The sequence below is a fragment of the Rhinolophus sinicus genome, chromosome 14, assembly GCF_057876585.1.
Source record: "Rhinolophus sinicus isolate RSI-liver-muscle chromosome 14, RSI-T2T, whole genome shotgun sequence".
In the NCBI taxonomy this organism is placed as follows: Eukaryota; Metazoa; Chordata; class Mammalia; order Chiroptera; family Rhinolophidae; genus Rhinolophus; species Rhinolophus sinicus.
Genome location: NC_142514.1, coordinates 18,325,239 through 18,348,709, shown reverse-complemented (window position 1 = coordinate 18,348,709; position 23,471 = coordinate 18,325,239). Strand labels below are relative to the sequence as shown.

The following is a 23,471-nucleotide window of genomic DNA, read 5'->3' as shown; positions in this document are numbered from 1 at the left end:
TCACTCCTGCCACTGATCAGCTGGGGGGATCGTGGGCCCAAGGCCGTTGGAACTTGGGTTTGGGGAGCAGAGGGTACAGCCATGGAACGGTGTGGGGAAGCCACGCAGGGTGGGAAATAAATACGAAAAGACTTGAGTCTTTGGAGGCTCTGCTTCCCTTGGGTGGAATGGGGAGGATCCCGGCAGGTGGAGAGCGGCAGGTGAGTGCGGAGGGACGGACAGACCAGCAGGTGGCAAGTACTGAGCCCAGGTCAGGGGTGGCCTCCTACCATGCTGGCGTCGGGCTTGGCTCCGCAGGCTGGCTCGTCAGTTCTGATGGGCGAGGGCAACATGGTGTCGGACTGCACAAATCCCCTCCTGTCAATCAGGCTTCCGAAACACAAGGGGGACACATGAGGACCCCACCACATAACAGAGCACCAGGCCAGGGGCTGGATGACAGAATCTACCTCCAAGTCAAGGAAAGACTCAGCCTTAGAAAGGCTAAGGGAAGGGGAGCTGCCTTCCCACTAGGGGCTTAAGACTCCTCCCTACCGGAAGTGCCCTCTCTGCACTCTGGACACCTGGCTTTTGGCCACGTAATTTATTCATTTGTTAATTCACACTGGCCCACCTTTCTGTCTGGCTGCCAGAAAAACAAGGATGAAAGGACATGTGGAGACAGTGTGATTCCTACTGTCCCTTGTCCCAGACAGGATGGGTGACAGGCATATTGGGCAGGAGGAGGGGTGACACTGGGGGGAAATCTTGTTCTTTCAGTGCCCACTGCAATTTAGCTTCCTTTCTGGTGCTCTGGCGCCCCCTGCTGGCAGGATGGATGGGGTACTTCTCACTAGGGCTGAGCCACCTGGGCTCTATTCCGCCAGGAGGGACAGAGGCCCCACCGAGTCCCGCCATCAGCCCAGAAGGGCAGCCAAAACAAGTGTGGCCAAAACATTAATTGAGGTTATCCCTGGGGAGTAAGATTACCTGTGAGATTTAATATTCTTCTTTTTCATATTTTGTACTTTTTTTCTACAATGAACACATGATTAAAAATCACAACTCTCCACAGAACTCCTTTATGTGACAAATGCCCTGAATGCATTCAGCAGGGGATAGTGGACAGAGCACTGTGGTGGGGGTAGAGGTCTGCTGATTCCAGAACCTCTTTGAGATGTGTGGACGCACAGGGTCACCCCGTCTTACCTGGGAGGTAGGGGGCTGCAGAGCACAGCACAGCAGTTGGTGATAACACTTTTATGGCTGTAGGGATTGACGGAGGCCTCACCGCCCCTCTTGCTGGACCACGAGCCTTTGATCTGTAAGCGGGAAGCAGGTCTGGGTCAGGCACCTCCTTTCATTTTGCTTTTCTAGGAGGGAGGTCTTGGGGGAGGGGGGGCGGAGACCAGCGATTTCTGAAACCAATTCTGGCTAGACTATTGGAGGGGACACATCTTTAACCATTCAGTGAGAATGGGGGGATTTCTGGATGTTAGGGAGTACCCAGCAGAAAGGAGACCCCAAACAGGACACAAGACAGAGTATAAAGCCAAACAGAAGTCTCCAAAAGAATCTTTTAGGGTGCATCCTCCCTTCTCTGGCCAGCCACCTAAGAGAGAGCGCAGCACAAGAGCAGAGGCCTTGGGCTGACCTGGCAGTGAACCCTGGCCCTGCCATGGACTCACTGCATGACCCCGGACAGATCGTCACTTCTCTGGGTCTCAATCCTCATTCGAAAAATAGGGAACTCTGATACCAACTCTGATAGCTTTGTTGGGGCATCAGACGAAATCTTGCCCATTTCTAGTTCTGTGAAGCCGGCTCTCAATGGCACTGAGGAATTTAGCAGTGAAGGATACCTGCTTAACTTTAACCCAGAGTTTTCCAAATTTATTTGGCCACATCAGTCCTTTTGCTTAATTCCTACGGTAATAATATCCTGCAGAACCAGCACCCAGGAAACTGCCTTGGGAGATGCTGGCTGATGTTATTTCTGCTCTGTACCAGTCACCTAGCACATGACAGCTTTGTCATGCGTGCCAAGTTTTGTTTCCCCAAATGAGAGGCTGAGGTCAAGGACTGCATTTTCTGGTGGTTGAGGGGCCTCTTAGTATCAGGTGGCAGTCCTGGAACACGTTCTTGTTTGCTTTCTTAGGTCAGGTCTGGCCCAGAGCTGGGCACACAGTGAGTGCTCAAACAATGCTCGGTAGGGGTCTGTAAGACAGCAGGGAGGGAGGGTTGACCGAGCCTCACAGTCCTGTCTTGCTGCCCCCCCCCCCAATAAGGAAGCCTCAGGGACACCCCAAGAACAGTCGTATCTCTGCTGCCTGCAAGTGCAATGGGGCACAGCTAGCATGGCCATGCTTCTGGGTGCAACCCTGGCTCTGTCCCCTCCCAGCTGTGTAACCTTGGGGCAAGTCACTCAGCTTTATGGAGAAAAAGCATCCCAGTTCCTTCTGCCTCAGAGTTGGCAAAAGGACCCAAAGAGATGATGGGAACTGAAAGAACTCTGGACACGGTAGTGTGCTGGCCAAATGTAATGACTATTATGGCGTGAGTGCTGCTCCTGTGGGGTTAGGGAAAAAGCAACTTGGGGGCCCTGGGAGCTTGCACTGAGGCGCTGAGGCATGCGGGGGGCCTCAGAAGCGTGCCTTGCGTCTCCCAGGGCCAAGTTGTGAGCATTGGAATGGGACGTCTGGCTGCCTTCCATCTCCATCCATGTTTCCCAGCAGTCTAAGAGTTGGGGCTGCACTGTGGCCACTCCAGCTCCCTCAGCCCTGCTGCCCTCTGAGGGTCCTGCCCAGGAATGAGGGATTGCTCCAGCCTTACTCACATCTTCGTTCGTTGTCAAGTTGGAGGCGACGAGGTAAGTGTGAAACCCTGAGAGGCCCAGGATGGACCAGATGGAGAAGAAGCAGACCACCAACTCCAGCACAGTGAGCAGGGCAGTCAAGGACCCACACAGGATCAGGGTGAGGGATCAGGGCCGGGAGACTCCCCGCACCTGGGAGCTTGCCACGCCCAGCCTTTCTCACCTGTCCTTCTGTGGAGCTAGTTCCCCAGAAAGGAAATAAGTTTGTAACCTTCCCGTGGCCCAGTCACCACTTCTCAGCAGGATAACCTCCTGGGCCCTACAGAAGGTTTGGGATCTCCCTTCAAGAGCAGGACAATCCCAGGGTGATGGATGGCAGAGGGAACTGAGGGTTCCAAGCACCAGAGCCTCGGACATGACATGGTCCAGGGAGCTGAAGGGAAGACAGGGGCTGTGGCTCCAGAGAGTTCCCGGCCACCCCATCCCCACAGCCCATTTAGGATCAGCTCCACCCCGGGCGTGAGCAGAAGCAGCTGGTATACTGGATTCTAGAGGACAAACATCAGGCTTGACACCATTCCCCTCTGTCTATAGGATGAGGTGTGGGGCCCCACCCCAGGGAAGGGGCCCCCGTTCCCGCCAGGGCGACCACTAGCGGACAAAGGGCAAAGGATATCTCGCTGGTGTCTCCTTCAGAGTGGAGAGGAAGTTGCTTCCCTGAGAGCCTGGCGAGGAAGAAACAAGAGGGCACAGCTAAGAGGGGCAGTGATCACAGCCCCTCAGCCTGGCTGAGCTTGCTGGCTCACGGTCTGCTTGTCCCACCCCCATCGCCAACTCACGCAGCGTCAGGTGGGTGACAACGCAGGCGAAGATGAAGGTCGTCAGGAATGAGAGAGAGAGAATAAATGCGTAGAAGAAGCGGTAGTTCCGTCTCCCCACACAGTTGCCCACCCAGGGGCAGTGATGGTCAAACCGTTCTGGAAAAGGGGGGAGGGGTTAGTGCCCACCTGCACAGCACAGGGGCTCATAGGCCTCACACCTCGGCTGGGGCTTTCCCACCCACTTACTCTCCACACCGGCCGCCTCTCAGTTCCTCAGACACTCCCTGCTTCTGGTCCTTTGCGAACCGGTTCCCACTGCTTCACATATTCTTCCCCATCTCTTTACCTGGTGAAGGGTAATTCCTTCTTCATGTCTCAGCTGCTAAGCCACTCACTTCCTTAATAAAGTGTCCTCTGACCCTGGACAAAGCAAGGGCCCCATTACCTGCCCTACTGCTCTGGCACTTATCTTGTGCAGCACTTTGCCTATGGTGTTTACATATTTATAATGAGTGGACTGGCCAATTACCCTGCTCCATTATAAGCTCCATGAGGGGGCCTGTATTGGCCTCACACTGAGCTGAACTCCAGGGTCCAGCAGTGCTTGGTACAAAGAAGATCCACAAATAGTATTAGGTTGGTGCAAAAATAATTGCGGTTTTTGCAGTTGGGGAATATTGGGGAACAACGTGTTTCTCCAGGGCCCATCAGCTCCAAGTTGTCCTTCAATCTAGTTGTGGAGGGCGCAGCTCAGCTCCAAGTCCAGTTGCCGTTTTTCAGTCTTAGTTGCAGGGGCTGCAGCCCAACATCCCATGCGGGAATTGAACCAACAATCTTGTTGAGAGCTTGCGCTCTAACCAACTGAGCCATCCAGCCGCCCCTAAACCGCAATTACTTTTGCACCAACCTAATACTTCTTGCCTGGTATGACCCCTGCCACATGCCAACAACCAATGGCCCGCTCCTTGCACTGGAATTAGAGGCCGAGGGAGGGACCAGGCCGCTATGTAACTTGTGGAGAACTGGCATAAGAAGCCAGGTCAGAGGGCTGATCTCACACAAGCACCATGTGCCTGGGGGTGGGGTCACATCCAGACTGGTGAGAAAAGTCCCCTGTGGGAATGTGGGTCACAAGCCCGTTGCAGGCCTCATGCCAAAGCCAGCACCCTTCGAAAGGGGTGGGTGGGGCAGATTCTCATGCATGAATGATGCCCACTGAGTCACCCACTTCACTGCCTACAGTCATGGGGTGTTTCCCACTCTTCTCTTGCTCAGCAAGTGCTGAGCCAGCGTGATGAGCTCACTTCCCTGGGGGACTGTGCATAGTCACCATGGCTCAGCTCACCTGGGTCCTCTCACATAGCATTTCCTTTACGAAACCCGCTCAGGGGCACGCCTGTGGTCCCCATCAGAGCTGCCTGGCCCTCGGAGAGCAGGGAGAGGGAACAAAACAGCCTCTGGTTCCTGAGCAACCACTGCAGTTGTGGGCCAGGAGCTTAGCTTCCCCTCCTGGCTATATCCTCTCCACCTCAGCAGCTTAAACTCCCGTTCCCAGATACGTGGTGCTCCCCAACCCTGGGAACTGGATCAAAGCCTTTCGGCATAGCTGGTCCTGGGCCCCTGGATGTAAATCATTCCCTTTCTGACCCAAACATATCTAGAATGTTATTGCTCAGTCTCTGGTTCCTGGGACCTTGGACCTACTGAGGACGAAGCTGAGGCCTGGGAGAAGGGAGAAGGGCCGCTCTGTGTCCGCCCCATACTTCAGAGCTGGGGGGAAGGAATCCACCAATCCTAGGCTGAAGTCAAGAGCCTCTCCCCATGGTGCCTCCTAAGTCAGAGCAAATCTGGGTGAACCAGACTTCCTGCCCAGCCCTGTATATTTCAGACCTCCGCTCCCCGCGAGCGCCTTCCATGGCCCCAGGGCTCTGTCTCTCTCAGGGCTCCCTGGATCCCTCCATGTGGCCTCCCACTTACCCACACAGTTGTCACAGACACTGCAGTGTGAGGTCCGGGGCGGCCGGAACATCTTGCAGGTGAAGCAGTACTTCAGCTTCACCATCTGCCCATTGATCATCACCTCCCGGGTTCGAGGGGGAGGCCGGTACGTGGAGCTGCCTGTGTTGTCTGAGGGTGGGAGGAGAGAAAGATGGCGGATGTCCACACCCAGAGCCAGGAGCCCCAGGAGAGGAGGAGAAGCCACTGCTGCCCGGCTGGAATAACAGAAGCCTCAGGGAAACTTTCTGGGGAACAAACATTGGGCTAAAATGCTGGCCTAAGGCAGGGCTAAACATTAAGAGCTACTACCACTTAGAGTGTTATGTGCTAAAGCTTTACACACCTGCTCACACATCACTGGCCTTACACAACTCTGAGAAGGGCTATCAAAGAAGGAGACCCCAAAAAGGCTCAGTGAGGTTTATCCGCCTCTACCCAAACCTAGAGCCAAGTTCCAGTTTCCAGAATGTAGGACATTTACAAGACTACTGGCCTCATCTCTAGCAAGTCAAAGTCACCTACAAAAAGAGAGGGAGACGGTTCTAAGGTAAAAGAGATTTAGGAGACATAAACAAGTAATGCATAATCCTAGATTTGAAAAACAAAATCAAATACAGCAACAAAAGACATGGAGGGCAACTGGGGAAAAATGAGTACAGATTAGAAATTAGGGAACTATTCATTTTCCTAGATGTGATAATGGAATTGTGGTTATATCAGAGGCTGTCCTTAGATTTTGAACATACAGGTTGAAGTAAAGTGACTATGATATCTATAATTTACTATGAAAGGCTTTAATAAGAATTATACATATATGTATAAATATACATGACACAAATGAAATACTCTAGTAACAACAATTAAATCTAGATGGTGAATGTATAGGAATTCATTGTACTAATTCTTCCCATTTTCTGGATGTTTGAAATTTTTCATAATAAAAATTTTAAGAGAAAAAGAAATATAGAGATATACCATATTCATGGATTAGAAGACTCAATACCAGAAAAGGATTCATTCTCCCTAAATTAATCTGTAGATTCAACATACCGGTAATCCCAGTCAAAAATCCCAGTAGGTGTGTGTGTGTGGAAATTGACACTCATTCTAAAATTTGTATGGAAATGAGAAGGGCTGAGAATAGCCTGCGCACTGTTGCAGAGCAAAGCTAGAGGACTTACACAACTCGGTATCAAGACTTACCGTGTTTCCCCAAAGATAAGACCTAGCTGGACAATCAACTCTAATGCGTCTTTTGGAGCAAAAATTAATATAAGACCTGGTCTCATATATCATATCATATCATATCATATCATATCATATCATATCATATCATATCATATCATATATACCAGGTTAGTACCGGGTCTTATATTAATTTTTGCTCCAAAAGATACATTAGAGCTGATTGTCTGGCTAAGTCTTATTTTCAGGGAAACATGGTAGGACAAAGCTACACAGACCCAACATGTATATGATCGTGTGGTTGACGACAAAGGCACCACTGCAGTGCCATGAGGAAGATGATCGTCAACAAGCATGCTGGGTCCACCAGGTACACAAATGAGAAATGCATCTGCACCCCTGCCTCCCACCAAACACACATTCAATTCCAGATGGACTGCTGCTCTAAATGCAAAAGTTTTGGATTAAAAAAAAAAAAAAGGAGAATGACTTCACGACTGTGGAGTAGACAAATATTTCTTAAATAAAACACAAAGGAGCTAATCATGAAAGAGCAGTTTGCTAAACTGCACTATATCACAATAAAGAACTTCTGTTCATCTAAAGATATCATTTAAAGAATGAAAAGGTGACCTTCAGAGTAGGAGACAGTATTAGCAATATTTGACACAGGACAAAGGATTTGTATCCAGAATATATAAAGAATTCCTACTCTGGGTGGTGAACACACAATGGGATTTACAGATGATGTAATACAGAATTGTACACCTGAAATCTATGTAATTTTACTAACAATTGTCACCCCAATAAATTTAAAAAATAAATTAAAAAAAAAAAAAAAGAATTCCTGTTAGTCAGTAAGAAAAAGTCTGACAACTGAATTCAAATTTGGACAAAAGATTCAAGCAGGCATTTCATAAAAGAAGTTTCCAAATGGCTGATAAACACATGGAAGGGTGCTCAAATTCATTAGTCATAAGGGAAATGCAAATTAAAAGCACAAGATGCTATCACTGCACATGTATCAGAATGGCTAAAATTAAAAAAACATAAAAATCAAGTGTTGGCAAAAATGTAAAGCAACTAGAAATCTCGTATGACCACTGTGAAAACTGTTTGGAAGTTTTCTGAATTCAGCATATGCATCCCTGGCAATCCCATCCCTAGGTGTGTCCCCAACAGAAATGTCCATGATGTGATACGCACCAAAACACATGGACAACATTGTTCACAGTGACAATTCTCACACCAGCCAAAAGCTGGACCTACCCAAATGCCCATCAATAGGAGACTGGATTAAAACAACGTGGTGTATCCACACAACGGAATTCTATGCAGCCATGAGAATGAATGACCCTCAACCACACACAGCAATATAAATGAATCTCGCCAACATTGTATCAAGTGAAGAAACCACACATGTAAGCACACAAAATGTTCAAAAACAGGTAAAAGCAGTCGTGTTAAAAGTCAGGATCATGGTTACCCTTAGAGGGATGACAGTGACCAGAAAGGGAACAAGGTAGGGGGGCTTCTGGGACACTGCTCATAAACTGTTTCTTGATCTGGGTATTGATTACATGTTTGGTTCAGTTTGTGAACACCTAACAAATACAACACTTACGATTTGTACACTTTTGCTAGGCCTGTTATACTTCAGTAAAAAGCTAAGAAAATGAAAGGTTCGAGGTCTTGTCCAACGTCATGTAGCTGGTAAGCTGGCAGAGCAGGAATATGAACCCAGGTCTGCTATATGCAAAGCCCACAATTCTACCCATTGAGCCTCTTGGTACCCAGGCACAGAGGACCAAGTCGCTCCTCCCAGGACAGAATTCCAAGAGTCACATGGGGCTGCCTGTGATACCCAACCTTCAGCTATGCTCCCAGCCATCACTTCCACTGGCTCGACTCCCCACATAGCTCCAATTTGGCCATTTGCCTCCAATAATTATTCACTGAGTGCCTACCATGCCAGGCACCCTTCTATGCGTTTGGCAGGCGTCAGTGAAGCAAACAGACTTGCGTGTCACATTCCCAGCTACCACACAGACTTTTGCTAGTCTGTTTCACCATCACCTCAAGCAGAGTGTGATTGAAAGGGAACTAAGCATTGGAACATACATCTCTTCCTCAATACCGGCAGCATGGTAAAGGGCAGGGGGGTTGAGGCCAACAGGCACTCTCTGAAACCTGGTTGTGCCCCTGACTGGCTGTGTGTCAGGCTGAAGTCAAATGAACTTCTCTGAGCCTCAATTTTCTCATCTGTAAAATGGAAATAACAGATAGAATTGGGGCAGGAATCCTGGCTCCACCTCTTACTAGCTGGGTTCCTCCTGATGACACCATTTGCTAGATGTGGAACAGGGCAAATCATTTAATCTCTTGCCTGTTTCCTCGATGACTGAAATGGGGTTAATAGTACCTACCTCACTGGATTGTTGTGAGGATTAAATGAGTTGATATACGTGAAACGTCACAAAGTAAGCTTAAGAAGTGTGTACTGTTATTACTGACTCATAGAATGAGAGAGAAAGAAGGGAAGTGACAAGGGAAAGAAAACACTTCACTGCCAGGGTTTACCATACACAGAGCACCTTGCGTACAGTGTCTCTTTTAATCCTGATAACATCCCAAGAGGTAACGTCATCATTATCATCTCCAGGTTACCGTTAAGGAAACTTTACAGTGAAGTGAAGTGACGCCCAAGGCCACGCAATTGGCAAGCGGCAGAACCAGGCTGTGAAACCAAGTTTCCAAAGCTTGGGCTTGAGGTCTTTTCATAACTTTCAACATGTCATAATGAACGTTATTCATCCCTGTCTGGTTCCTTATTTCTACCGATGACACAATCCAAGAGCTGGCAGGAATCACAACATGTAACATGGTCCCTGGCACGCAGCAATACCTGATAAATGTCCCTTCGCTCACTGCCTTTGTTTGAACTGCTTCAGTTTGCAGATGAGAAAACAGGCCCAGAGAGGTTAGGGGATTTGCCCAAGGTCGGTCAGTCAGTGTAATGGCAGAGGCAGGGGAGCCCAGTTTGGAGTCTCTCTGCAGACCCTTCCTTCTTCCTCATTCCTGCCTGGCCACTTCACTCTGCACTCCCAACACCCTACCCAGGCCAGGTCTGTATTGCCAATCCACTTACAGCCCCTCTGCCTTTCAACCCCTGGTATACCTGCCACATGCCAGATTCCTCAAAATAACCCCGTTTGTGTCACTTCCCAGCTCAAGACCCTTCAGTCACCTCCCCTAAAAAACAAAATAGGGCCGGCCCGGTGGCTCAGGCGGTTAGAGCTCCATGCTCCTAACTCCGAAGGCTGCCGGTTGGATTCCCACATGGGCCAGGGGGCTCTCAACCACAAGGTTGCCAGTTCAATTCCTCGAGTCCCGCAAGGGATGGTGGGCAGCGCCCCCTGTAGCTAAGATTGAACACGGCACCTTGAGCTGAGCTGCCGCTGAGCTGCCGCTGAGCTCACGGATGGCTCAGTTGGCTGGAGCACGTCCTCTCAACCACAAGGTTGCCAGTTCAACTCCCGCAAGGGATGGTGGGCCGTGCCCCCTGCAACTAACAACAGCACCAGGACCTGGAACTGAGCTGCGCCCTCCACAACTAAGACTGAAAGGACAACAACTTGACTTGGAAAAAAGTCCTGGAAGTACACATTGTTCCCCAATAAAGTCCTGTTCCCCTTCCCCAATAAAATCTTAAAAAAAAAAAAAAAAAAAAAAAAAAAAAAAAAAAAAACAAGATAAAGGACAAACTTCTTGTCCTGATATTAGGGCCCTTCACCATTGGGCCCAACCTCCGTTCCCAGTTGCTTTCCCACTCCTCTTTCCTGCTGAGTCCCTGGAGCCTAGGGCTTCCTGCCTCTGCTCCCACCAAGCCCCAGCCCTCCCACCCCCCGCTGGAGCCCTGCCTGGTCTCCAGCAGCTTCTCTGACCACGTCGGCCTCAGGGGCTCTTGCACCTAAACACTCACTGCCCCAACCTGAGGTGTGACAGGACTGCTGTGTGTGTGTGTACATTGTCTCTCCAGCCTAGACCGTACACCCCTTGACAGCAGGGACAGTGTAATAAACAGGCAGTCCTGAGCCTATGAATTGTGAGGCAGCAGGCAGAGGACAGAAAACAAACATGCTTTGGACTCAGGTAGGCCTGGAGTTCAAATCCAGCCCCTGCCATTTATGAGCTGGTATCTTTGGGAAAGTTACTTAACCTCTATGAGCCTGCTGTCGCATCTGCAAAAGCAGACCAATAATAACAACCACCTTGAAGGGTTGTAAGGAACAGAAACAGTACAAGTAAAGGAAGTGGCATGTGGTGAGTACTTACTAGTTACTGTTTTCAAGAGCAGCAGCAAGATGCAGGCTCTGGCGTCTGAAACACTGGGTTCGAATCCTGGTTTTGCTACCCACTTGCTACTTAAGAAGGTCCCTTCACTTCTTTGAGCCTCGGTTTTCTCATTCATAAAATGGAGCTAAGAGACTCTCAATCTCATAGGGTTGTGGCGAGGGCTGAAGAAGATGCTGCAAAGACAGTTCTGAACACAGCGCTAGATCACGGGAGCCGTGGTCTAGACAAAGAGTCCACGCTGAGACTGTGCACTGTGCTCAGACACGTGGGGATGAGTCTCGGCCCCACCACTTACTAGCTGAGTGGTGTGGGTCACGTCGCTTAATTTCTCTGTGCCCTCATCGTATGAAAATGGGACATAATCAACTCCACCTGTTTTTTAGTGTTGTTAGGAGGATTGGGCGAGAATTCACCAAGTGGGTTTAGCCAAGTGTCTTGCACCTGGCAAGAGTGTACGGACTATCAGCCATTATTATTGCTGTTTCTATGAAACACCATATTCCAAACAACTGATTTATGAAGGAGCTTCACAACACAACCCATCTGTGAATGAAGGACTGGCACTGACCCTCTTCAGGACTAAGAGAAAAGTTACTGGAGTCCTTGCAGGATTCCCACAGGCCCTCCCCAGGCAGAGGAGAGCCCAAGCCTCTCCCCCGAGGCAGGGAGGGAACTCCTATCAGTATGTTCTGGCCTTGGGGCCAGGCTTCCTCCTTGCTGAACTCTGAGAAAGAGGAAGTGAAACTCTACACAGCTGGCTTCCTCAGGCTGCCAAGCGCCAGAGCTGCAGGAGAGAACGTGTCACATTGGAGCAAGGTGCTACCCTGATGCTGCATGAAAGTCACCAAACACAGGGCCCGAAAAGAGTTGGGTGGAAGGAGGCTTTGCGGGGATGCCACGACAGGCTGGACCTCACACGAGGGGAAGACAAGCAGCTTCCCACTGCTTTTTCTCAGGCCGAACAGTCCTGGCCAATCACTGCCCTGGACTCGGCCTTCGAATCCTCCTCAACGCACTCCTTCCAGCAGCCACTACCAGTGCCCGGAGCAAGTCCATTTGCCATTCCTGACCACAAGGCTCAAGCCTCTTAAGCTGCAATAGAGAAAAACAATTTTCAAAGTGTACTGACATTCCCCGTCTCACTCGCACACAAAAAATGCTCTGGGCTGGTCAAGAGGAAATGTGCCCCCATTTTAAAGATGAGGAAACCGACTTCACTCCCATAGCGTTTTAAGGTGGGGCTGAAATTAGAACCCTTGTCTTCCTTTCACGTGTTCATTCTTTCAAACATTACACCTACTATGCCAAGCTATTGTACAGGGCCTGGGGGTGGCAGGTGAGGGGAGAACATACCGATGAGCCAAATATACCTGCTTTGGTCATTAGTTCAGAAAGTATTTGCTGAAGAAATGAGGAGGCTGATATGAGATACTGTCCCTACCCTACGGGCTCTTTTGGCCTCAGGCTCTTTCTCTTCCTAGAGGCCCTCCTGCTGCCTTTCCAGTGGGAAACTAAACCCCTGGGGAAGTGGTGATGGTGGGGAAGGCTCCTTCTCACTTGAGGGCTATGAGAAGCAACTGAGTCTCCCCACACCTTTGCCTGACCGAGAGGCCTGCCATGGGTGTCTACACCCCAAGCACAGCCTGTGGAGAGGAGCAGATAAGTATTCTGCACTCAGAGCCTGAATGGCTGGGGCTGGCCATGAGCTTCTGAGAAGGATTTTGTGAGGGAAGGCTGGGATCTCTACCTGCCCTGCGGGGCCCTGATTGTTGCCCTTCTGTTGCCTCCACCTATGGAGGAAACAGCTGTAGGGCTGTGGTCTCCCCGGCTTCCGGGCCAGCCCAAGGTCATCCACAGAGCCCAGGCTATGAGGGCTGTGGCGCTGTAACCCCCACCTGACCATTCCTGTTCATTCCAGAGGTTTTGGAGCCCCTACCACATATAGGCTTAGAGGTGACCTGGGGATACAGGAAGCGCTCAGCCTGAGGGCAGAGTGAGTCCAAATGGATAGAGTCACTGTAAGAGACTCGGTGAGTCAAGTGTGTAAGTCTCGGGCTAGCCTGACCTCATTCTGAAATCTGGCCTTGCCATTTGTTCGCTTGTGACTTTGAGGAAGCTGCTCAACCTCTCTGAGCCTCAGTTTCCTCACTGCGCAATAACACCAACCTTGTAAGATGATGATGCAAATGAGACAGGACATAATGTAAAGGTCTAACCCACAGCTAGTCAGTTAATGGTGTTACTAGTGTCTACACTCAATACCGTGAGACTACAGAGGGCAATATGCGGGGTGGGGCAGGAGGCAGCACTGAAGAAAGCAACAAAAGACGAAGCAGCAATTAAGCTGGATCAGAAAGAACAATTCCTTGCGCTCGCCAGGGGAGGAGGGCATGACAGTGAGCAAAGGCACAGAAGCATTAACTGCATCGTGCAGCTGGGGGTACGAGAGGCAGGAGATGGGGGGCCGGCTGGGCTGGAGCCGGACTTGATCCTCCAGACAAGTGCACCTCTCCTGGGGAGGTGGGGGGAGTTTTCAGGAAGGTGGAAGATAGTCTCTTTCCTGGCCACGACACTAAATAACTTTGAATCACACAATGAGAAAGTTATTCCCTTTTCAATTCTCTTTCAAGCCTTTGGCTCCATCAAGGGAAAGCCTCAGCTTTCAGTACGTAATATCTGTGATCTCACAGGCCTCAAAGTGACTGCTTTCTGCAGGCAACTGTAACCACCAAGAATTCCGTGACATTGGTATGTTTTTGTTTTTATGATTATCTTCTATTCAAAACAAGTGGCTGTTCTGCCTACAGGGGTGATATACATTTTCCTTGCAAAATACACTTAAAAGTGAGCCATTTAAAGGAAAATGCTAAATAAACAAAGGGACACAGTGAGATGCAGAAAGGACAAAAGTTACGAAGGTTGTACCCCAATAACCGATCTTCAGGAAATGCTGCTGAGGGCACTAGGGAATCACCCAAATTCTAAGCCAGGGAGGGCCGGGCCCAAATCTGGGTCTTAGAGAAACAACTATGATGGAACAGAGAAGCCACGTGTCCAGACCTGGTCAGCAGAGCCCTAAGCCAGTCCAGGCAGTGCGTGTCCTGGGGCTATGGGCTTCAGAAGGTCCCCAGGGGAGACATCCTGGAGACAGGATGCTGTTTGTGACCTGCTGTGTGGTGGCAGAGGGAGAGGTGGCCTTCATGTCTATTCTGAGTTGTCAGTCTCTAAATGAGTGTCTGTCTCTCCGGTTCAGACGTTTCTGTCATCTCCCATCAGACCAGGAGTTTTTTAGGGCCCATGTCCTGCATCCTCTCTCTCTCCCAACTCCCCAGAGCACCCGGAGTCTGTGTGGTCCTGCAGAGTGATCCAGGTGCACGACCTGCCAGCTGACAAGTCAGGATCTCAGACCAGGGTGACCAAGCTCCCGGTTTGCCTGCAGCGGAGAGGTTTCCCAAGACACAAGACTTTCAGTGCTAACACAGGGACAATCCTGGGAAAACTGGGAGGCACTGGTCATCCTACCTCAGTTGGTGCTTGCACGGTGGGAGTCCTGGGCCACATCCTGTTTTGGCTGGAGCTGCTGGCTTATGGGGCCCACGTGAGAAGCCCACAGTCTGCCTGGGCACAGGCCCAGGGCATCAGCTCACGTCTATATGAACAGCACCACCAAGTCAGAGCCAGCCTCCAACCTTCTCAAAAGGTTCAGGGACCTTATCCTTTTCAAAAAAAAAAAAAATGCTTCGCCCTGATTAGATGCCTCCTGTTCAAGGTTGAGAATTCAAAGGCCCTAAAGATGCCACTTTCCAGGCTTGGCAACTGTTCTCAAAGGGAAGTCTCTAACCATGACATTCAGGGCCCCATAAGACTCCACCCCATCCTCCAATGGGAATTTCCCGAATTCTCTTTAGTTCTCCTGGTGTTCCAGCCAACACAGCCTGCTCAGGGTCCCATGCCTGTCCCCCCTCCTTCCCACTCTGCCTCCTCCTCCTCCTATACCAGCCTGGAGGGCTCCCTTCACACACCCTCCTGTGCTTGAACTTCACCCAAACTTTACAGTTTGGCTCAAGGCACCTCTCCATGAAGCCTCCCCATAACCTCCAGGCAGGAGATACTCTTGGTTTCTCTAATCCTTTTCCAAAGCCTGATCTCACCTGTGTTGGCCAGTCAGGACTTCCTTTGCTGCCCCACCCCATCCCACCCAGTTAGGAGTCAGCATACTGAATCGACACAAATTATCCAGCACATTAATGATCAAACCCACAATGCCTAATGGGGAGAAGTTCCAATTGTCCCTCTGCCAGTCACCTGGGGATAGCAAGCAGGGCCTTCATAGAAGTTCATCCATTCAGCCAAAGTCACAGAGACATCCACATGGCAGACAAGGTAAACAAGACACTCACTGTCCAGGAAAGGCTGCGGGGCCCACCCGACAATTCCATGATGCCCACCATGCAGCACAGGGCCAAGATGGCAGGACAAGGCACTCTGGGAATGTGTCACGGAAGGTGCGGCTCAATTGGGGTCACAAAGGCTTCCCAGAGTAAGGGACACTTGAGCTGAGACATAAGGATGAAGGGGGTGTAGCCATGGAAGACTAGGGATGTGTCCCTGCAGCCATCTCAGAAGAGAAAGCAACCGGTTTGGGAGTCAAGGCACACACTCTGTCTCACGCCTCCACTCCCTGGCCTGTGATCACCTGCCTCAGTTTCTGCATCGGCACAGCTGGCTGTTGTGAGGATTTGTGCGGATAATGGATAGGAAGCCATCAGCACATGGTCAAGCTCTCCCCAAACATGGGGGATTACTGCTATCAGTATTACGGAGGCAGCTCACAGGAGGCAAAGGATTCCAGACAGCCAGATCTCTGAGCCCAGGCTACATGGCAAATAATTCTGCCTCCCGTTTAGCCCTGACCAGGAGGGAGGAGAAACGGGGCTGCAGCTGAGTCTTCCCGGTGCCAGGCGGACCGGCCCAGGTCAGACTGTGGGGTTCTGATGGAGCAGAAACCAGGAGGCCAAGTGGCCCAGGGGGAAGGAAGCTGGATATAGGCAGAGGAAGACAGCAACCAAGGGTGTGGCTGAGGATGAGACACGGAGCAGACAAACAGCGAGAGAGCATCCTCTGCCCTCCTGCCCACGCTCTGCTGCCGCAGAGAATTAATGGATGACTTCCTATGATGAGCGCAGCAGGGCTCTGACATTTACAGGCCATGAGGTCTCTTCAGGGCCAGCGGGGTGTTTAAAAGCTTGTGTGAAAGCCACCCTGTTAGGGGAAGGAGCCAACCACAGACCGGAACTCCTGAGGTGTGCAAATACCACATCACCTCTCAGCAGGAAGGAGCTGGGGTGAAGCAAACTGAGATGAAGACCCTGGCCCTGGTGCCCAGCCACCTAGGGAGACCCACACTGTGAGGAATCAAGGGCCACCTGGGGCGCCTGGGAGCACAGGTCCTTTCTTACCACACTGGGCTTCCTGCCACTCTTTAAACACACCAGTTTAAACCACCAGTTTGTTCACCACTCCAGGCTTTTGCTTTTATTGGTTCCAGACTGCATATTACTGGCTCCAACGCACCACTCAGGGCTCATCTCAAGTGTCGCCTCCTCCTAGAGGCCTTCCCTGACTACCTAATATAACTAGCCCACTACCCACACTTACTGTATTCTTCCCCCAGATCCCCACACGGCTCAACCCTTTCTCTCTGTAGGTCTCTGTTTCTTTGCTTAGATGTCACCTTCACAAAGCCTTCCCTGACCACCCTATTTAAAATCATACACCCTCCCCCAGCTCTCAGCCTACCTCCCTGCTTTCTTCTCTGTTTGACATTCTAGATCTTTCATTGATTGTTTACTGTCTTACTGCTCCCACTGGCATGTCAACTCCAAGGGGGCAGGGATTATTGTCAGATTTCACTGCTGTACTGCCAGATTCTAGAAAAGTGCCTGGCACATAGTGGGAACCCAATAAAAGTTTGATGAGTGTACATGAATAAGTATATATGAATGCTGAAGAGCAGGGGCTCCGGTCACATTGCTTGGGGTCTCGTCTCAGCTCTTTCACTATGTGATCTTGGACCATTTACATAATCTCTGAGACTCAATTTAATCAGTAAAGGAAGAGTGACAACAGTACCTACCTCCTAGGATTATTGGGGGATTAAATAAGATCGTGCACATAAAGAAGTGAAGACAGTATCTGGCGCGCAGGAAGCACTCAGTACGATGCCAGCTGCCATCACAGCCAGCTAGCATTTCTTGTTAATTTGCTCACTTGTTTATCACCTCTCTCCTCCTTTCTAGTGTCAGCTCCAGCCTGCCTTGCTCACTACTGTACCTCCAGTTCCTAGCATAGTGTGGGAAGAGAAAACCAGGCCTCCTTTCAAGTCAAATAGTGAGGAGCTAGGAGACACAGCTTCAGCTGGGGTAGGGGCCTCACCAATCTGTTTCTCCAGGGCGGCTGCCTCACAGACAGTGGCCCGGGGCAGGATCCCAGGGTCGGTGAAACTCGTCTGCAGCAGGCAGCTCATGACGAAGAAGAAGAGGATGGCAGCGATGATGGGGATGGCGAGGGTCAGTTCGCGGGCCAGGAAGGGACAGCTAGAGAGGGAGGAGAGAGAGAGAGAGAGATAGAGAGAGAGAGAGATGAGCAGATACTCCAAGGACTCCCTGGGGCACAGGGCTACAGCAAACACCACCAGGTTCTTGAACAGAGCCTCTCCCAGAGGCAGCAGCCACTCCCCAATCAGTGCCCAGACCAGACATCACTACCTGATCCTTGCACTTTCTCCCTGAGTCACAGCAGATGTGATCAACAGATCCCAGCACTCTTAACCCCTGCACTTAGCTAAATCCTTCTAAACACAGAGCTTCGGGCAGCCATTACCAATGAACTGGATTGTCACTTGAGATGAACCATCTGTGACAATGTTCACTCATTTATTCAGTCAATCACTCACTACACAAATATTTATTGAGGTTTCCTACGTGCCAGGCAATACCTTCAACAACAAGCAAGAATACTGGCAGTGAATAACCTGAGTCCCCCGTTGCCTCAACGAGGCTTATGGTCAGGTGGGGAGAACAGACATGTAAATAGAGAACTGCCACACAGGACCTCGCGTGCTGTAATAGGGAAGGAGACGGCAGCACGACAGTCAGGAAAGGCTGGCTGAAAGAGGTACCGAAGCTAAAGCCTGAATAATGAGTAGGATCGGCCAGGTGAGGGGTTAGGAAAAGGGCACAGTCCAGCCAATACCATTGTTACCCAAGGGCTGGTGTCCAAAGTCAGTTCTGTCAGGCCCGACTCTAGTCGGCTGGGAGAACAGCCTGTGCACAGATGGGTCTCTCTGCGGCCCACCAACATTATTAACCGCTGCCTTTCGTCCCAGAGCCAGAGTGGCACCTGATGGGGTGAGGAGCTGCTATTTGGGAAATGGCTGGCCGCTGGGAGGCCTGAATCAGCCAAGGTTCCAGGAGCTGGCATAGAAGCAGGAAGCAAACCTGTGGGCACCTACATGCTATCATATTTCTGGAGCCTCCATCATCGGTGGCTCTGGCCCCCAGAGAGGCCCATCCCTTGAGGAGTAGAGACTGCCAAGGCCAAGGGCTCCAAGTGCGCCACATTTTGCTCCAAACATCTCCGTGCTCCCAGGCCTGAACCTCAAACAGAGCCGGGCCCTCCGTGTCACCCACATGACGATTCAATCAGTTCAAGTCCATTCAGACATCTTAGGGGATGGAGAAGACTTGAAGTCTGAGAATTGTAGAGCCCTCAGAAACACCAAGTCCCAGCCCCCTGATTTTAGAAAGGGGAACCCTGAGGCTCACAGCCACATCCAAGGTCTCTCAGCCAGTGATAGGACTGGGGTCTCGGGGCTCCTAGCACATGTTCTGTCCATTCAGTCAACAAATATTTACTGTATTGAGTGCCTACTATATACCAGGCTCTGTTCTAGGCACTGAGGATACAACAGTGAGGAGAATCAAGTCCTGCTCTATGGAGAAAAGCAAGAAACTAACAAAACGTATACGAATGGTGTATCAGATGAGAACATTAAATCAGGGCAGGGAGGATGTGGGGTGGGGACTGGTTTGCTGTTCTAGGGATGGTCAGGTAAGGATGGAAGAGAGAGAGGGAGTGTGAGGCTACGTAAAGGAAGGTGCAAGGCCCTGGGGTAGGAGTGCAAGGAGGCCAACGTGCCTGGAGGGGAATGCACACGAGTGGCAGGAGGAGATGGGGACAGGGAGGAAGCCTGGCATCAGGGCTCTGACCCTAATCTAGACAGCCTGGGAAGCCTCGGGTCTGTCTTACAGTGCAAGGGGCACTCTGGCTGCTGCGAAGCAGGGCACAAGCTGGGAGCCCTGCTGGGAGGCCTGTGCAATGATCTACCAAACCAAACAATGGAGTAAAACTATTCTCAGCAGGAAGGACATAGAGAGCCACCTTTCCTTTTCCCCAGAGCAATGGGCAAGCACGAGTTTCTCACCCTCCGTGACCTCACCAACAGCATTCCCATCGTGCCAGCTGTCGACTGAGACTAGGTGAAACCTAGTCTACTAGTCTACCAGACTAGGTGAAACCCTAGTCTAGACCGAGGTGAACTCTTGGCCCAACCCCTCCTGCCAACTCCCCCACCCCAAGTGAGGAGGAGCAGAGATAAAGGGAAGATGATTCACAAGCTGTCCCCGAACCCAGAAGTCCTCACTTCCTCCCTCTCTGGGGACACGTCTGTTACCAGTGAAGATACACACTCAGCCCAGAGAAGGTCTCACTTCTGAACTGACCGAATCCCACACTGCAGGTCATGGGGCCAACCCACGGCAAGCACCGCTTCCTTCTACGCTCACTGTAGCACTGGTGGGAGAATCAGGCCTGATACTGGAAAAGGTCCTTTTAAGACACCCACGTGGGCCGGCCCAGCAAAGTGGATCTGAATCTCAGTCTAGGGGCCATGTGAGGGCGGGGGGCTCCCCAGAGCTTCTGCTTGCTAAATGATCCCTGAACTTTGTATCTACCCTGACTCAGAAAGGAAGGATAAAGGGGAGAAGTTAATCTGCTGGGAGCCCTCACCTTGCTTCAAGGGGAAACCCAAGGTTGCAGATACATGATCTGGCAGCTAGAAAGGGTACCTGAGGGCTAGTGTCTTGTGGCAGCCTCATCATGGCCACAGGCCCTGGGGAAGGGTTTTTTGGCGAAAACAACAGTAATAGCAGCCAGCATTAAGTGCTTGCTATGAGCTAAAAGCTTACATGACTTCATGCCACCCTCGTGACAACCTTAGGGGGTGGATACTATTATAAACCCCATTTTATTGATTAGGAAACTGGGGCTCTGATAGGTGAAGTGACTTCCCCAAAGCCACGCAGTTAGTGTGTGGTGGAGCCGGGATTTGAACCAGGTGTCTTGGCTCTAGAGATAGCATTCTTAACCACACTATAAAATGAAGTAAGACCACCAAGGATGGGAAGAACTAGGAGGGGGAGTGGGGGCTCATGCAGCACAGGGTGGGTGTACATGAGTGTGCACCTGTGAGTGTGTATGTAAGGAATCATGTAACAGGTGGTTCCAGCTAGAGACCAAGGGTAGGATGGAAAACTTCTGACACCCTGGTAAAGTGACAGGCATCCCCTCCTCATCCATAAAATGGAGGTACTGTGTGGGCCAATCGTGGGTCACAGGAGATATGAAGAGGTCAAGACCCATGGGGGCAAACACAACCCGTCACACGAAAGTACTCTGGACCCTACTGAAAAAAATAGAGGCACTGCAGCTGTTCCTGGTGTGGAACAGGCCAGAGGGATGCCCTGAATGTTGGGAAGGGAAAGAAAGCCAGGTGGGGGAGAGGGGCTTGGGAGATGGCTGGGAGGACAGGAGGAGACTGAGCAAGGGCAGCCAGATGTGGAGAAACTAAGGAAAGTGCTGGAGAGGGAAAGGGAGGTCTGAGAGGCCCAAAGATGTTTGAAGGAAGATTGCCTGAGGACCCGGGGTGAGAATGACTGAAGGGGAAGCAAGGGAGAAGGGTCTGAGAGTAGAGAGATGACCAAGGGGGATCGAGGGGGAATGGGGAAGATGACTAGGAAATCTGTCGTGGGGAGTATGTAGCCAAAGGACACCGAAGCAATTCAGAAGTTGTCTGGAAGGGACATAAAGAAAACATGCCTCAAGGGGTCATAAAGAACCTGGGAGATGGGCCAGAAATCGTCCTGAGGCAGCACGAGCGGGAGCCGGGGAGGACTGGGGCAGATTTTGAGAGGGCAGAGGGGATAAGGATCAAGGGACATGAGAAGGCGGTGTTCCTGGCAAAGGCAGGGTGCCAAGGAAGGATGGGGGTGCTAGGGTGAGGCCACAGAGGATGGAGTGGCTGGGAGGGTGGAGGGGACCAGCGGATGGGGTATGCAAACAGGCAACGGAGGACGGTGAGTCTGGGACGGGCGGCAGGGGCCAGGGAGGGCAGAGGAGATGTGCACGGAGACGCAGAGGCCTGACGGCTGACTGGGAGGCACGGGGAGAATGCAGGCCCCAGACGAGCAGGGAGCGGAGGGCGCCTGGCAGGTGCTGGGAAGGGTGGAGCGCCCGGGAGGCGGGAGAGGATGGGCGCACAGAGGGGACCAGAGGGGCTGGAGTGTCCATCAAGAGCTGGGGAAGGTGGGGTGCGCGGCAGGGTACGGAGGGGACCGGAGGGGATGGGTTGCCTGAGGGGGCGGGGATGGGGGCGCCGCCGAACTCACTCGAAGACGAAGAAAAGGACCGTGGTGGTGAGGATGAGCAGCAGCGTGAGCGCGAAGACGCCGCCGTGGCCCGCCAGCATGAGGCGGCCGCCGCAGTAGAAGCGGTTGCGGCCCGGGAACACCTCCCACTTGCGCCGTGGGCGGCGGCCGATGCTCTCGCTGCCGCTGCCGCTCCAGCGCGGCGCGGAGGCGAGCGGCGGGGGCCCGGGGCCCGGGCCGGGGGGCGCGGCGGGGCCGAGGCGACGCGCCCCGGGGGAGGTGGGCGGCGGCGCGGCCCCGGGGCTGATCTGCTGGTACTCGCAGTCCTTCATGCGGCCGGCCGCGAGCCTCGGCTCCGCGCCCCGCGGGCCGGCCGGGCCGCACCGGGACGGGGCCGAGCAGCGGAGGTGGCGGCAGCAGCGTGCGCAGCGCTCGCTCGCTCGCCGGCGGCGGCCCCACCCCACCCCGCCCCCGCCCGCGCGGCCTCCCGCCGCAGCGCCCCCTCCGCCTGGGCCCGGAACAGCGCTCCGGCCCGCAGCCGGGTCCTGACCCGCTGCAGGGCGCCGGCCAGTCCCTCCTGTCCCGGAGCCGGCCCGGTCCCTTCTGCACTAGTCAGCAGATGCGCGCTCGAGGGCTCTTTCTGTTCCTTTTCAGTCAAACCTTTTTTTTTTTTGCGTCACCGGTATGCCGGGCACTGTGCCAAGCGCCGAGATTCCGGTAGTGAACTTCGTAATCCACTTCTGCAATCTGTTTAACTCCAGGGCCGGCCTTCACCTATCTCTGAGGACTGACTGGACAGGCATTTTGCGGGACAAGCGAGGGGCAGATGGGACGGGTGGGAAAGGGGAGACATAATCTTCTTTGAAAGCCAAGGGCCTTTAACTACTGTCTTGAAGTTCAAAGTGCCCAGTGGCTGTATGTGGCACATGCTCTGGCCTCCCTCACCCAGCTCTGTGATCTGGACCCAGACCCAGAGTTTCCTAGGTGTCACATAGGGTTCATGCTTTGGGACTCCAGTTTCTTTCAGGAATTGTGGGTATATTCATTTTCTATTGCTGTGTAACAAATTACCACAAATTTAGCAGCTTAAAACAACACACATTATTATTTCACAGGTTCCAGGTCAGGAGCATCTCCCCTGCCCTTAGCTTAGCTGAGTCCTTTGCTTAGAGTCTCAGAAGGCTGCAATCAGGGTGTCAGCGAGGCTGCATTCTCCCCTGGAATCCCCGAAGAATCCACTTGCAAACCTATTCAGGTTGTTGGCAGAACTTACTTTCTAGCGACTCTATGACTGAGGGCCTGAGATCTTTGCTGGCTGGATTTTTCCTGGAGGTTACCACAGTTCCTTGTCATGCAGGCTTCTCCAACTTGGCCACTTCATCAAGCCCACAGGAGAGTGAGTCTCTAGTTCTAGGCTGCTAAGACAGAGTTTTATATATACTCTAACTTACACAGTTGGCCCTTGAATTCCATGGGTTTGAACTGCACGGGTCCACTTACACTCGGATTTTTTTCAATAAATACCTGTACTGTTTTCCATCCATGGCTGGGGGTCCGTGGATGCAGATGGCTGACTATATGTCTTGATCTATGTCATTTTCTATTGGGGAC

At 51.8% G+C, this 23,471-nt stretch overlaps 1 protein-coding gene across 5 annotated transcripts in view; it reads right to left on the bottom strand.

Moving 5' to 3' along the window:
• Window positions 1-22,368, bottom strand: part of ZDHHC18 (zDHHC palmitoyltransferase 18) — a 30,285-nt gene extending 7,917 nt beyond the window's left edge. For 2 of the 5 annotated variants that reach the window (XM_088790655.1, XM_088790652.1), the window contains exons 1-8: window positions 21,882-22,349; window positions 17,590-17,750; window positions 5,593-5,742; window positions 3,634-3,771; window positions 3,471-3,519; window positions 2,816-2,918; window positions 1,189-1,301; window positions 270-369 (exon numbers count right to left, since the gene is read on the bottom strand). In XM_088790655.1, coding sequence (XP_088646781.1) covers window positions 270-369; window positions 1,189-1,301; window positions 2,816-2,918; window positions 3,471-3,519; window positions 3,634-3,771; window positions 5,593-5,742; window positions 17,590-17,750; window positions 21,882-22,192 — 1,125 coding nt within the window. In that variant the 5' untranslated portion in view covers window positions 22,193-22,349. Of the gene's footprint in view, window positions 1-269; window positions 370-1,188; window positions 1,302-2,815; window positions 2,919-3,470; window positions 3,520-3,633; window positions 3,772-5,592; window positions 5,743-17,589; window positions 17,751-21,881 lie in introns of all 5 variants that reach the window. The other 3 variants (XM_088790651.1, XM_088790653.1, XM_088790654.1) reach the window with 3 other exon arrangements.
• Window positions 22,369-23,471: the final 1,103 nt, after the last annotated feature.